General features: G+C 46.5%; 1 protein-coding gene across 1 annotated transcript in view; it reads right to left on the reverse strand.

Annotated features, from left to right (window-relative positions):
- Positions 1 to 825: 825 nt before the first annotated feature.
- ahrra (aryl-hydrocarbon receptor repressor a) overlaps positions 826 to 12,772 on the reverse strand; it is a gene marked incomplete at both ends in the record, with an annotated part of 142,212 nt that continues 130,265 nt past the window's right edge. Inside the window, 2 exons of the mRNA XM_079259572.1 lie at positions 826 to 1,915; positions 2,385 to 2,587. Coding sequence (XP_079115698.1) covers positions 826 to 1,915; positions 2,385 to 2,587 — 1,293 coding nt within the window. The remainder of the gene's footprint in view (positions 1,916 to 2,384; positions 2,588 to 12,772) is intronic.

Here is a 12,772-nt window from a genome sequence, read left to right on the forward strand (position 1 = left end):
ATTTAGGATTCACATAATTCATTTTCCATACTGCTTAGTCTACTTCAGGGTTGCGAGGAGCTCAGCAGTTAGCAGCTGAGCGGCAGGAACACCTGGACAGGTCAGCAGTCCACCGCAGGACCAACCAGAGAGACAAACACCCACATTCACTCCCAGGGAGACTTCACAGTGACCAGTTTACCCAACATGATGTGTTTGGGTGGTGGGAGGAAGCCGCCATTCACAGGGACAACATGCTTCAGACAAGAAACCCATTGGAAGCCCCCAGCCAAGATTGGAACCAGCAACCTTCTTGGTGTGAGGCCGAGGTGCTGACCACCACATCGTATCCTAATATGTTACACAGTCTAAAAGTTGTTTTGGACACAGAATGAAAGTGACTCTTTCAGAAAGTAAAATGTTACCGTCTGGTGTGCTCCATGTAAAAACAGAGTTAACTGGTGTTTCTGGACATCATTTGTTTGAACATCACTAAATTCATAAGTGTTTAAAACCACAAAATGTGCATCTTAAAAACCTCCAGTTGTCTATAAATGGGTACTGAGAGTCTCTATGTGATGTGGGAACCTGAGAATGATGTCGGGGACATCAGAGACATCTTCATCGCACAGAAGAAGGTTCTGGCATCATAAAAACATCTTCTGCAGTGCTGGGAAATTTTTACCATGAAAATGAAAAAAAAACAACACTTTAAATACACTGATTGGTTCCTATAATTGTGCACAGTGAAAGGGGGTGGGGAGCACTGTGTGTGTGTGTGTGTGTGTGTGTGTGTGTGTGGGGGGGGGGGGGGGGGGGGGGGGTGCAGGTAACTGTTTGTCACTCTTATGGCATGTATATGTAGGAACTGGGTTTTGGGTGTCCAGAGCTCATCACACAGGAAACAGCGTTCCTGGAACCCGCCATCATGGATGGGTTGATGTCATGACCACTCTCCGACCACGGGGGGGAGTCAATGGGCTCCCGTTTGATGGAATGGATCAGGCCATGACCTTTGAACTCATACGTGCCATGTTTGCTGTAGTCCACGTAGGCCTTGTGATGGTTCTGTGCATAAACCTGCGAGTCCATGAGGTTGACCGGTTGGTTGTTGCATAGTGAATCTGGGGGTCTCTGAGGACCAAACTGGGCCAAGTCACTGGTTTTGTCACATTTGAACTGGCGTCCGGTGTTGCTCCCACTGCTGTAGCTCTGATAGTTGTTGTATGGGGGGCTAACTCCTGCTTTTCCTCTTTGACAGGGCGAATACTGTGGCTCATAATAATCTGTCTCAGATTTGAGCTGCACACCAGAGCTTGGGTCATACACCCCGTTGCCATAGCGGCGATCGATGGCCACCGGTTCCCGGCATGCCCACGTTCGCGCATACGAATCGCATCCGTTCTCAGAGTCTGAATCATGCTCAACCTTGATAGGTGGCATCTCAGGCCATTCCCCATACCCGTTCTCACTCTTCACCAGATCCACACAGTACGAATCTGGATCGGTCGGAATCTGGGCGTTTCCGTAGAGCTTGGAGATGAATACCTCGCCACCACAGCCACTGTGACAGCTCGAAGAAAGGCGATACGACTTCCCATACTGGCCACTTCTGCTCAGGCCGTTGGGAGGGGTGTAGCTGACTCCTTGGCCTGCTCTGATTGGACCAGAGGTCTGTCGCAAAGGCCAGCCACCACCCAGGCCACCACTCAGCTCTTTATGGGGAGCCATGGATGACTTGCAGTAGTTGAGGGGCTCCTCCTGGTTGTAGTAGCCTTCGGGGCAGTACTTGAGGTTGTCTTTGCAGAGTGGGGTCCAGGGAGTGTGTTGACCCCTCTGAGTACCACCTGGAGTGGGACAGGACAAGAGGAGAGGGTCCACAATGTCCCCCATGCTTCGACCAAAGGAGGGTCTCCGGAGATGCTCTCCACGCTCGCTGTGAGGATGACAACAAATACCAGAAAATTTAGTTTCAAGAAACAAATCTGGTCTGTTTTTGTAGTTTTTTTTCCCCAGTGACTGATGACTCAGAGCATAAATATCCATGTTTGGTTCACTTTAGTTTAGTATTTCAAAGTGACTCATCTTTTCCAGGACGTGTCCCATCTGAAAATTTAGAACAGATTTTACACCCAAAACTTAAAATCTGTGATGGTCCACTGGACAACAGAATGTTTCTTCATTTTTACTCACTGCAGGAGTTTTTCTTTGTTTTGAACCATGACAGTAAAAACCACTTCATTATCAATATAATTAAGAACTAATACAGTTCAGTTTCCTCACAGGTGTACAGGTTGCTTCCCTCCTCCCCATCCACCACCACCCCTTTCAGACAAATCGAAGCAGCTGGCTGGAAACCTCTGATTATTTTATAGCTCGCCATTAAAATCTTGTTACCCTCTTACCCATGGTCCATTGCAGAGATAATTCCTCCTCCCTTGTTTTTTCCCCTCATTAAAATGTTCTTCACTTTCATCTCCATGATGGAGGGCAGTAAGAGAGGTACAGCTATGCAGAACAGTGCCAGGTGGGGGGGCATCAGTGCACCAGAAGGAGACTTCCTTTTCTGCCCATGGAGGAGCTTCAGGCGACCTTGGAACTGCATCGTCTGAAATGAAAGAATATTTTACTTGAATATGAACATACTCTTTGTCCCTCTGTGTTTGTCTTTATATTCAATCAATCAATCAATCAAATTTTATTTATAAAGCGCTTTACAACAACCTTAGTTGACCAAAGTGCTGAACAAAGATAAAAACAAGTAAAAATATAAAATAGCAGTTCATTCACATGTAAAAATCTCAACAGCCAAAGGCTGATCTAAACAGATGAGTCTTTAGCCTTAAACAGAGGCAGGTCCATGATGGAGCGTAACTCCAGAGGCAGTGAGTTCCAGAGTTTGGGCCCTGCCACTGCGAAGGCCCGATCGCCCCACTGTTCACACCTAGACCGAGGGACCACCAGGAGGTGCTGATCAGAGGAGCGCAGGGCTCTGCTGGGCTGGTGAGGAGTCAGGAGGTCACAAAGGTATGGAGGTGCAAGGCCATGGATGGAGCAGAAAACAAACAGAAGGATTTTGAATTGAATTCTGAACTGAACCGGGAGCCAGTGTAGAGAGAACAGTACAGGGGAGATATGGTCATGTTTGCGTGTGTTGGTGAGAAGGCGGGCAGCTGCATTCTGCACAAGCTGTAGACGGTGCAGAGAAGCCTGGCTGAGTCCAATGTAGAGGGCGTTGCAATAGTCCAAACGTGAACTGATGAAGGCGTGGATGGCTGTTTCAAGGTCTTGACGAGTGAGAAAGGATTTGATTTTGGCCAACTGGCGAAGCTGAAAAAAGCTTGCCCTGACCACAGAGTCTATTTGTTTATTGAGTCTGAGATTATTGTCCAACGTCACTCCAAGGTTCCTAACTGTCTGACTGAGATGGTTGGTGAGAGGTGTGAACAATGGAGCTGCATTTGCTGGGCTGGGGGCACCAAAGAGGATAAATTCAGATTTTGACTCATTCAGACAGAGGAAGTTTTGCGATAGCCACTGCTTAATGTCATCCAGACACCTGTAGATGGACGGTGTGTCTGAGGAGTTCTGGGAAACTGGCAGATAGACTTGGAGATCGTCTGCATACAAGTGGAATGAGACATTATGGCGGGATATCACAGAGCCGAGGGGCAACATATACAAAGAGAACAGAACAGGGCCAAGAATGGAACCCTGTGGCACACCGGAAGACAGAGGAGCTGAAGATGAAGAGAGGTCATTAATCATTACTGAGAAAGATCTATCAGTCAGGTATGACTTGAACCATTGGAGCACAGGTCCCTGAAGACCCACTTGCTGGGCTAAGCGAGTGAGAAGGACAGAGTGGTCCACTGTGTCAAATGCTGCGGTAAGATCAAGCATTACCAACAGCACAGGTTGCTTTAAATCCAGGGAGAGCAAGACATCATTTTGCACCTTAAGGAGTGCTGACTCTGTGCTGTGGCGCGTTCTGAAACCAGACTGAAACCTCTCAAAAATGTGATTCTGATCCAAAAATGATTGTAATTGTGAAAAAACCAGCTTTTCCAATACTTTAGAGAGAAATGGCAGATGGGACACGGGTCTGAAATTTGAGAGAACTGCTGGGTCTAGGTTAGGTTTCTTGATAAGTGGCCTGACCACAGCCTGCTTAAAAACAGCCGGAACAGACCCTAACAGCAGGCAGGAATTGAAAAAAGGAAGTAGATATGGCCCCACTGTGTCAAAAACCTGTTTTAAAACTCTAGATGGGACAATGTCCAAGGGACAGCTTGTTGGTCTCAGCTTCTGAACCACTTCACAGAGCTGAGAGAGTGATACTGGCTCAAACACAGTCAACACAGCAGCAGGGGCAAAAGGCGGGGCACAAGGTGGAGCAGTAGCTGCAGCACTATTGTTGCTAATGCTCTGTCTATTCATCCAGTCTGAAGCTTTTTCCCTGAAAACATAAATACGTCCTATATTCATAATTGCCCAAGCTCCTCTGCCGCTGGTGAAAAAAGTCTGGCAGCCTCTGCTATCATTTGGCTGTTCAGTTGGATGATAAAGTTCAATCAAATACAGCAAGAATTGATTTAAATTGTGGTGGTTCGATCAGTTTAGGTGAGTTACTACTGGAGTTTCTGTCTTAGTTTCAGGTTATTGCATATATTCAGTGTTACTCCCAACAAGAGCTTGGGACTTCTCATGGGCCTCCAGCTCCAATCGAGCCAAGCGAAACTTCAACCGAGCAACAAAACATTGACATATATACACAATTTAAAAAAATCAACCAGTACAAAAAAAGAAAGCAAGGTACAAAATGTGTGAAACAAAAACTGGCCCGCTAAGCTAAAATCGAAAGTGAAGCAGCTCCAATAGTTATGCCTACAAAGTACTATTTACAAATACAACATAAATCCTTCACTAGCCGAAGACATTCTAAGTTTAACTAAAACAGTATCTATAGATGGAACAGAAAGTGAAACCGACAGGGCTTTAATTTCATCATGAAAATAAGACTTTTTACCAAAAAGAAATGAACACTAGCGATGGCAGGATCAAAACGCTGTTCCAGTCTGTACTAAAACTACTGTGGAACGTGCAATGCGAAACGACATTCCATGATCTGAATCAAGACGTGGATGTCGTGTGACTGTTCCATATCGCATTCCATGCCATCACCAATCATTCTGAAATGCCACAGTTGTTCCGTCCTGTGTTAGAATTAGAACTTAGGAAAACACAAAACTCAGCTATCTTTCTTAACTAGTGTCCAAAATGGAATAACAAAATAAATTAAAGTAAATATATTCAGGCCTACCACATTCACAAAAATGTAGGCCTACTTTTTCCACAAAATAAAAATACCTATAATTATTTCTCTTGTCTTTCCTGACACATTCAGGATACGTTCAGGACTCATGGGCCAGATGGAGACTGATGTGTCTGGCGGTTCTGTCCTCTGAGGACGTGGAGGATGTTTACATCTTTGGATTATTGGTGATCGGGATTCTGCTGATTGGTGCTGGTGGAGTCCTGATCTACCTGAAGACCCGTGAGATTCTGGCAACAACTGGCAGGCTGCCTGAATTCTGTAACGGTATGTGCCGAGCTAGCAGTGCACAGACTCTTGTGTTGACCGGACTCGACCGTAAGCAGGATACCAGTTTAGTCCAGACTGGTCATCTTGCGTCGGTCCCAGAGCTAGTACACAGAATAACAACATGGAGAGGATGTCTGCTAGAATCGGTGGAAATTGACCCCCCCATTCGGCTGTTTGGAGCTGCCAGCCTGAGACCTGCTGTGGACTCAAGGCCAAGGGCAAATTGTTTTCCTCGCCTGGAACCCAAACAACAATCATATCTGGATTCAGCTTCCCAACGGCCTTGGACCGGTGCAACCCCCCCTGAGAACGGAAGAAGAGATGTTCATAAACGCTCTTTCTTCACTCCTCAACCACTCCCGCCCCTTCCCATCTGAAGTCCATGCCTCCCTGGACTGTGTGTGTGCCTTGTCTGATTTTGTGCTTAAATGTATGAGGTTTTTTTTTTTTTCCCTTTCTCTCCAGACTGCATCATCTAGTGGCACAGCCCGGAGTTATATGTTTATATGTCTTTTCCCCCTCAGATTAGGCCTTTCTATATCAGCTTTGAGTATGTTTCCAGTACTACTACTTTGCAAAATCCAAGGTTGAAGTACAGCCGGACTGAACTCATGCTCACCAAAGACAGTTTGGTTGCTACTTCCATGTCAAAATTGAAATCCGCACTTGGGAGACAGAGGCTCCTGAGGACAACGGAGTGGCGCTGCAGAGTACGGAGAGCCGTGGGCAGGAGGAAGCGCTGTGCCCGTAGACAAAAGAGAGGAAAGCAAGCGGGTGTGCTCGCCCAGGTGAAGGCGAGTAAGGCCACCAATTCCACCTCTCTTTCTGGCCAGTGTCCGCTCCCTGGAAAACAAAGTGGACCTGTTGCGTCTGAGACTGAGTGTTTCTACAGAGATGAGGAACTGTGGTGTTTTCTGCCTCATGGAAACTTGGTTAAATTACAACATGCTGTACTATGCCTTTCAAATCAACGGCCTGTAGCTATTCCGCGCGAACTGTGACCACCGGTCAGGGAAGACAAGGGAAGGAGGACTATGTGTGTACATAAATAAAGGTTGGTGTACAAACTGTGGACTGGTCAAAAGCTACTGCTCTGAGGCGTTAGAGCACATGACATTGAAATGTCGGCTGCACTATCTCCCACAAGAGTTTACCGCGGTGTTCGTCACCATTGTTTACATCCCACCTAGTGCTAATGCTAACAAAGCGCGACAGGAGCTACATGATACCATCAGCTTGTTGCAGGCTACACACCAGGATGTATTTTACGTGGTTGCTGGGGACTTTAACCACGTGAAACTGACGGACACTACCCAGGTTTTACCAGCAAGTCACCATTCCTACACAGGGGGAAAACACCCTGGACTGTGTGTACGCTCACATCTGGGATGCATATAGAGCACTTCCTCACCCCCAACTTGGCTTCTCCGACCACATCTCCATCCTGATGGTGCCAGCTTACCGCCCCCCTCCTGAGATGAGCCAGGCCAGCAAAGAAGACTGTCCCTGTGTGACCCAGTGAAGCAGCCTCTGCTCTCCAGGACTGCTTCTACCACACAGACTGGCAGGTCTTCAGACAGGCAGCTACATGTGAAGGAGAGGTGGACCTGGATGAATACACCACCTCCGTCCTTGGCTTCATCTCCAAGTGTGCTGAGGATGTCATCACCACCAAGACAGTGACATGCTTCCGAAATCAGAAACCCTGGCTGAATGTGGAGGTGAGAGCTCTGCTGAAAGCGAGGGATGATGCATTCAGGGCAGGTGAGGCATCAGCACTGAAAGCGGCGAGAAAAGAACTGCTGGCGGGCATCAAGAGGGCTAAAGCCACATATGCTAGGAAAATTTAGGGTCATTTCACTTCCAACGACCCTCGGAGCATGTGGACGGGCATAAAGTGCATCACGGACTACAATAGCAAGAATGCACAATGTTTAAGGGACCCTGCCCTGTCACACAAACTCAACAGGTTCTATGCTCGCTTTCAGGATCCTGACTTCCCCCCGCCCTACACTAGACTTACACCGCCACCTGGTGACACGCTCCTCTGTGTGTCCACAGATGATACGAGGAAGATCTTTAAAGGAATAAACCCCCGCAAAGCTGCTGGTGAAGACAACATCCCAGGGTGTGTACTGAAGGACTGTGCACACCAGCTGGCTGAGGTGATGGCAGACATATTCAACACCTGACTATCACTGGCATCCATTCCCACCTGTTTAAAGACCATTACCATTGTCCCCATCCCAAAGTGTTCCACAGTGACAGGCCTGAATGACTACCGACCAATAGCCCTGGTAGTCATGAAGTGCTACGAGAGGCTGGTCAGGCCAACATCAAAGACTCCGTCGACACGACTGTGGATCCACATCAATACGCATACAGGAAAAACCGCTCCACTTGTGACACCATCTCATCAGTGGTCCACACAGCCCTCATCCATCTGGAGAGCAGGAACTCATACATCTGTCTGCTCTTATTGGACTTCTAGACTCCTCTGCCTTCAATACCATCATCCCTTAGACACTGGTGCAGAAGCTCTCCACGCTTGGTGTGAGTCCCACACTGGGGAAGTGGGTGCTGGACTTCCTGACCAACAGACTTCAAACTGTCAGGATCCACAACTCCACCTCCTCCCCCATCACCCTCAGCACTGGTTCTCCACAGGGTTGTGTGCTGAGTCCCTTCCTCTTCACTCTGCTGACTTATGATTGCTCGGTGAGACATCCCAGTTGTCACATTGTGAAGTTTGCAGATGACACAGCGGTTGTGGCACGCATCAGCAACAACAATAATACGGAGTACAGGGAGGAGGTGGAACACTTGGCGCAGTGGTACAGAGAACAACCTCCACATCAATGTGAAGAAGACCAAGGAGATGGTAGTGGACTTCAGAAAGGACAGGCGCCCTACCCCTCCCCTGCACATCGGAAGAGAAGCTGTGCAGGTGGTCTCCAGCTACAGATATCTGGGTGTGCACTTAACTAGGGACCTCACCTGGAGCACCAACACTTCCTGGCTGGTCAGGAAGGCCCACCAGCGCCTCTACCTCCTCAGGAGGCTGTGGCAAGCCGGACTTGAGAACTGAGTCCTGAGGAGCTTCTACCACAGGGCCTCTGTACCTCTGCACCTGCATCACTGTGTGGCACAGCAACTGCACCCCCGCTGAGAGGAAGGGCCTGCAGAGGGTGGTAAAGGCCGAACAAAGGACCATAGGATGCAGCCTTCCCACCACCTCAGACCTCTACACAGCACGATGCCGGGGTAGGTCCCGTTGGATCATAAAGGACACCACCCATCCAGCACATGGACTGTTCCAACCCCTCCCCTCAGGCAAGCGGCTGAAAAGCATCAGGAGCAAAACCAGAAGGCTTCAAAACAGTGTTTTTTTTCTGAAGCTGTCAGACTGCTCAACTCCAGCCATACCGCATAGCACCCCTAGAGACACCGGGGACCATAGTCAGATGCATTCCTGGGGCCAGAGCGGGCCACGTCGAATCGTATCTGAAACTGCTGACTAAGGCTAAACGTAAATACCGTAAGATTGTAATTCACGTCGGCGGTAACGACACCCGGTTACGCCAATCGGAGGTCACTAAAATGAATGTTGCTTCGGTGTGTAACTTTGCCAAGAGCATGTCGGACTCCGTAGTTTTCTCTGGTCCCTTGCCAAATTTAATCAGCAATGACATGTTCAGCCGCATGTCATCTTTCAACCGCTGGTTGTCTAGGTGGTGTCCCGATAACAACGTGGGTTTTATAGATAACTGGAGCGCTTTTTGGGGAAAGCCTGGTCTTATTAGGAGAGATGGCATCCATCCCACGTTGGATGGAGCCGCTCTCTTATCTAGCAATATGGACTCTTTTATTAGTCAGCTAAATTGACAACTCAGGGTTGGGACCAGGAGGCAGAATTGTAGTCCTACACACTTTTCTGCAGCTTCCCACCTGCCGCCGCCCACCCAAAACCCCATTCTGACCTTATACAACTTCCCAGCAGTAAGAATTAACCTTAGGTTAACCTATTAACCTTTGAATTCACTTTATTTGATTACTCACTGACCAAAAATAAATTCTACTATAGTAGATGTTTATCAGACAATAATATTACAAAATTTAAACAATCAATTGAATCAATTTTTTCCCCTCTACCATGTGTTAGCATGACTGAGAGTCCCCCTTTAAGCCTTACTCCTGCTCAGATTGATCAACATGCTGATACTATAACAGCTTCAATGCGTACAACCTTGGATAATGTTGCTCCCCTAAAGAAGAAGAAATTAGGTAAGATTATGAAGGCTCCCTGGTTTAATTCCCAGCTTCGAGCTCTAAAACAGGCATCAAGGCGTTTGGAAAACAGATGGCGTTCATCAGGACTAGAGGAGTCTCGCTTAACCTGGAAAGAAAGTTTAATCGTATACAAAAAAGCCTTACGTACGGCAAGAACAGCTTATTATTCATCATTGATAGAGGAAAACAAAAACAACCCTCGGTTTCTTTTCAGCACTGTAGCTAGGCTTACTAGGAGCCGGAGCGCTGTGGAGCCATGTATTCCTTTCTCACTTAGCTGTGATGATTTCATGTATTTTTTCAGGAATAAAATTGACACTATTAGAGATCAAATTCACAATATTCTTCCTTCTACCTATAATGTTGAGCCTGTTGTGGTCTCCGAAGCATCCTTAGAACCAGGATCTGACTTGTGTCTAAATAGTTTCTGTCCTGTCCAACCCTCTGAATTAACTAAAATAATAGCTTCATCTAAACCATCCACCTGTATCTTAGATCCTCTCCCAACGAGCCTCTTTAAGGACATTTTCCCTTTAATTAATACATCACTACTAAATCTTATCAATATGTCTTTAGTGACAGGATATGTACCACAATCATTTAAAACTGCTGTAATCAAGCCTTTACTTAAAAAGCAATCTCTGGATCCAGAGGTGATAGCAAATTATAGACCTATATCTAACCTCCCGTTTATGTCCAAAATTCTGGAGAAAATAGTTTCAGCTCAGCTACATGCCCACCTGAGCAGAAATAATTTATGCGAGGAGTTTCAGTCAGGATTTAGAGCTCATCATAGCACTGAGACAGCATTGGTGAAAGTTACTAATGACCTTCTTATGGCCTCAGACAAAGGACTTGTGTCCGTACTTATCTTGCTTGATCTTAGTGCTGCATTTGATACAGTCGATCATAACATTCTGTTACAGAGACTAGAACAGGTGGTTGGAATTACAGGTACAGTGTTAAGCTGGTTTAAATCATATTTATCTGATAGACTTCAGTTCGTTCATGCAAATGACAAGTCCTCCTCACAAACTACAGTAAGTCATGGAGTTCCTCAAGGTTCTGTACTTGGACCAATACTCTTCACGCTATATATGCTCCCTTTAGGCAAAATTATTAGACAGCATGGAATAAACTTTCATTGTTATGCAGATGATACTCAGATATACTTATCCTTTAAACCAGATGAAACAAATCAGCCCAATAGGCTACAAAATTGTCTCATAGACATAAAGACTTGGATTTCTAGAAATTTTCTCCTCTTAAACTCAGATAAGACTGAAGTAATTCTCGTTGGATCTGAAAAACTCAGAGCTAAATTTTCCGGTTTTGTAATGAACCTGGATGGCATTACTTTAGCTTCCAGTGCTACAGTGAGAAACCTTGGAGTAATATTTGACCCTGACCTGTCCTTTGGTCCACATATTAAGCAGGTTACTAAAACAGCCTTCTTTCATTTACGTAATATAGCCAAAATTAGGGACATTCTGTCTCAGAGTGATGCAGAAAAACTGGTTCATGCTTTTGTTACTTCGAGACTAGATTACTGTAACTCTCTATTACTGGGCTGTCCTAAATATGCCCTGAAAACCCTTCAGCTGATCCAGAATTCTGCAGCCAGAGTCCTGACCAGAACCAGCAGGACAGATCATATTTCTCCAGTTTTAGCCTCTCTTCATTGGCTGCCTGTTGAATCTAGAATAGAATTTAAAATCCTTCTCCTTACATATAAAGCCCTCCACAACCAGGCACCACTATATATCAAAGACCTCATTGTTCCTTATATACCAAGCAGAGTACTTCGTTCGCAGACTGCAGGCTTACTTGTGGTTCCTAGAGTCTCAAAGAGCCGAGCAGGAGGCAGAGCCTTTGGTTATCAGGCCCCTCTCTTATGGAATAAGCTCCCAGTTAGTGTTAGGGAAGCAGACACCCTCCCCACCTTTAAGACTAGGCTGAAGACTTATCTTTTTGATAAGTCCTATAGCTAGGGATGGTTAGCATCCCTTAGTTATGCTGCTATAGGTTTAGACTGCTGAGGGACATTTCCTGATACACTGAGCTTCTTTCTCTTTATCTCTCTCTTTTAACCCCCCCAATAATAACAGTGTAGCATCATTAACATGTATGTCTCCTGTCTCAGCAGGAGTTTTTTCCTTCCCACTGTCGCCAGTGTGCTTGCTCAGGATGGGAGATTGAGTTGGACTCAACTCAATCTGTTGGTTTCCTTATATAGGCTGTTATGAATTGGCTTTCATTATGTTTTCCCCTCTGTCTGTAAAGCGTCTTGAGATGGCATAGCTGTCACAATCAGCCTTGCTTCCTCCAGCATTGCTGCTTGCCACACCCCTAATCAGTTCACTGCTCTCACCTGCCTCTGCCACCTGTTCACAATCCCCATCAGTTCAGCCTGCGTATATATGCAGCCTCCACCATTCACTCACTGCCAGATTGTCATTGCTCTCATGCCTGACCTTCCAGCACGCCGACCACAATTGCCTGCCCGTTACCGACCTGATCCGTCCCCGACTTCTGCTTCCTGCCTTGCCCTTGGAGCCTGCTCCCCAGTGGTTACTGGGTTTCTGTCCTGGAGGACCCCCAACCGTGAGTTGTGGATCTTCAGTCACCTTGTTGTGCTAGGTGTCCACTCTGTCGGCCCAGAGGAAAGTTGCTCTGCTCTGCTCATTGGGAACCAGAGTCCAACTCCAGCACCGAACCTCACCAAGTGGCTAAAATAAAGACTGTTAACCTGCCCAGATCTCTTGTGCTGCTTTTGGGTCCTTTCTCCGATCATTTCAATTCCTGTGATTTGACGCTATGTAAATAAATTTGAATTGAATTGAACCCCCCCCAAAAAATAAAATAAATAAAACTATGATAACACAACTTTCCAACACA

The sequence above is a fragment of the Telmatherina bonti genome (genome assembly GCF_933228915.1).
Source record: "Telmatherina bonti genome assembly, chromosome: 20".
NCBI lineage: Eukaryota > Metazoa > Chordata > Actinopteri > Atheriniformes > Telmatherinidae > Telmatherina > Telmatherina bonti.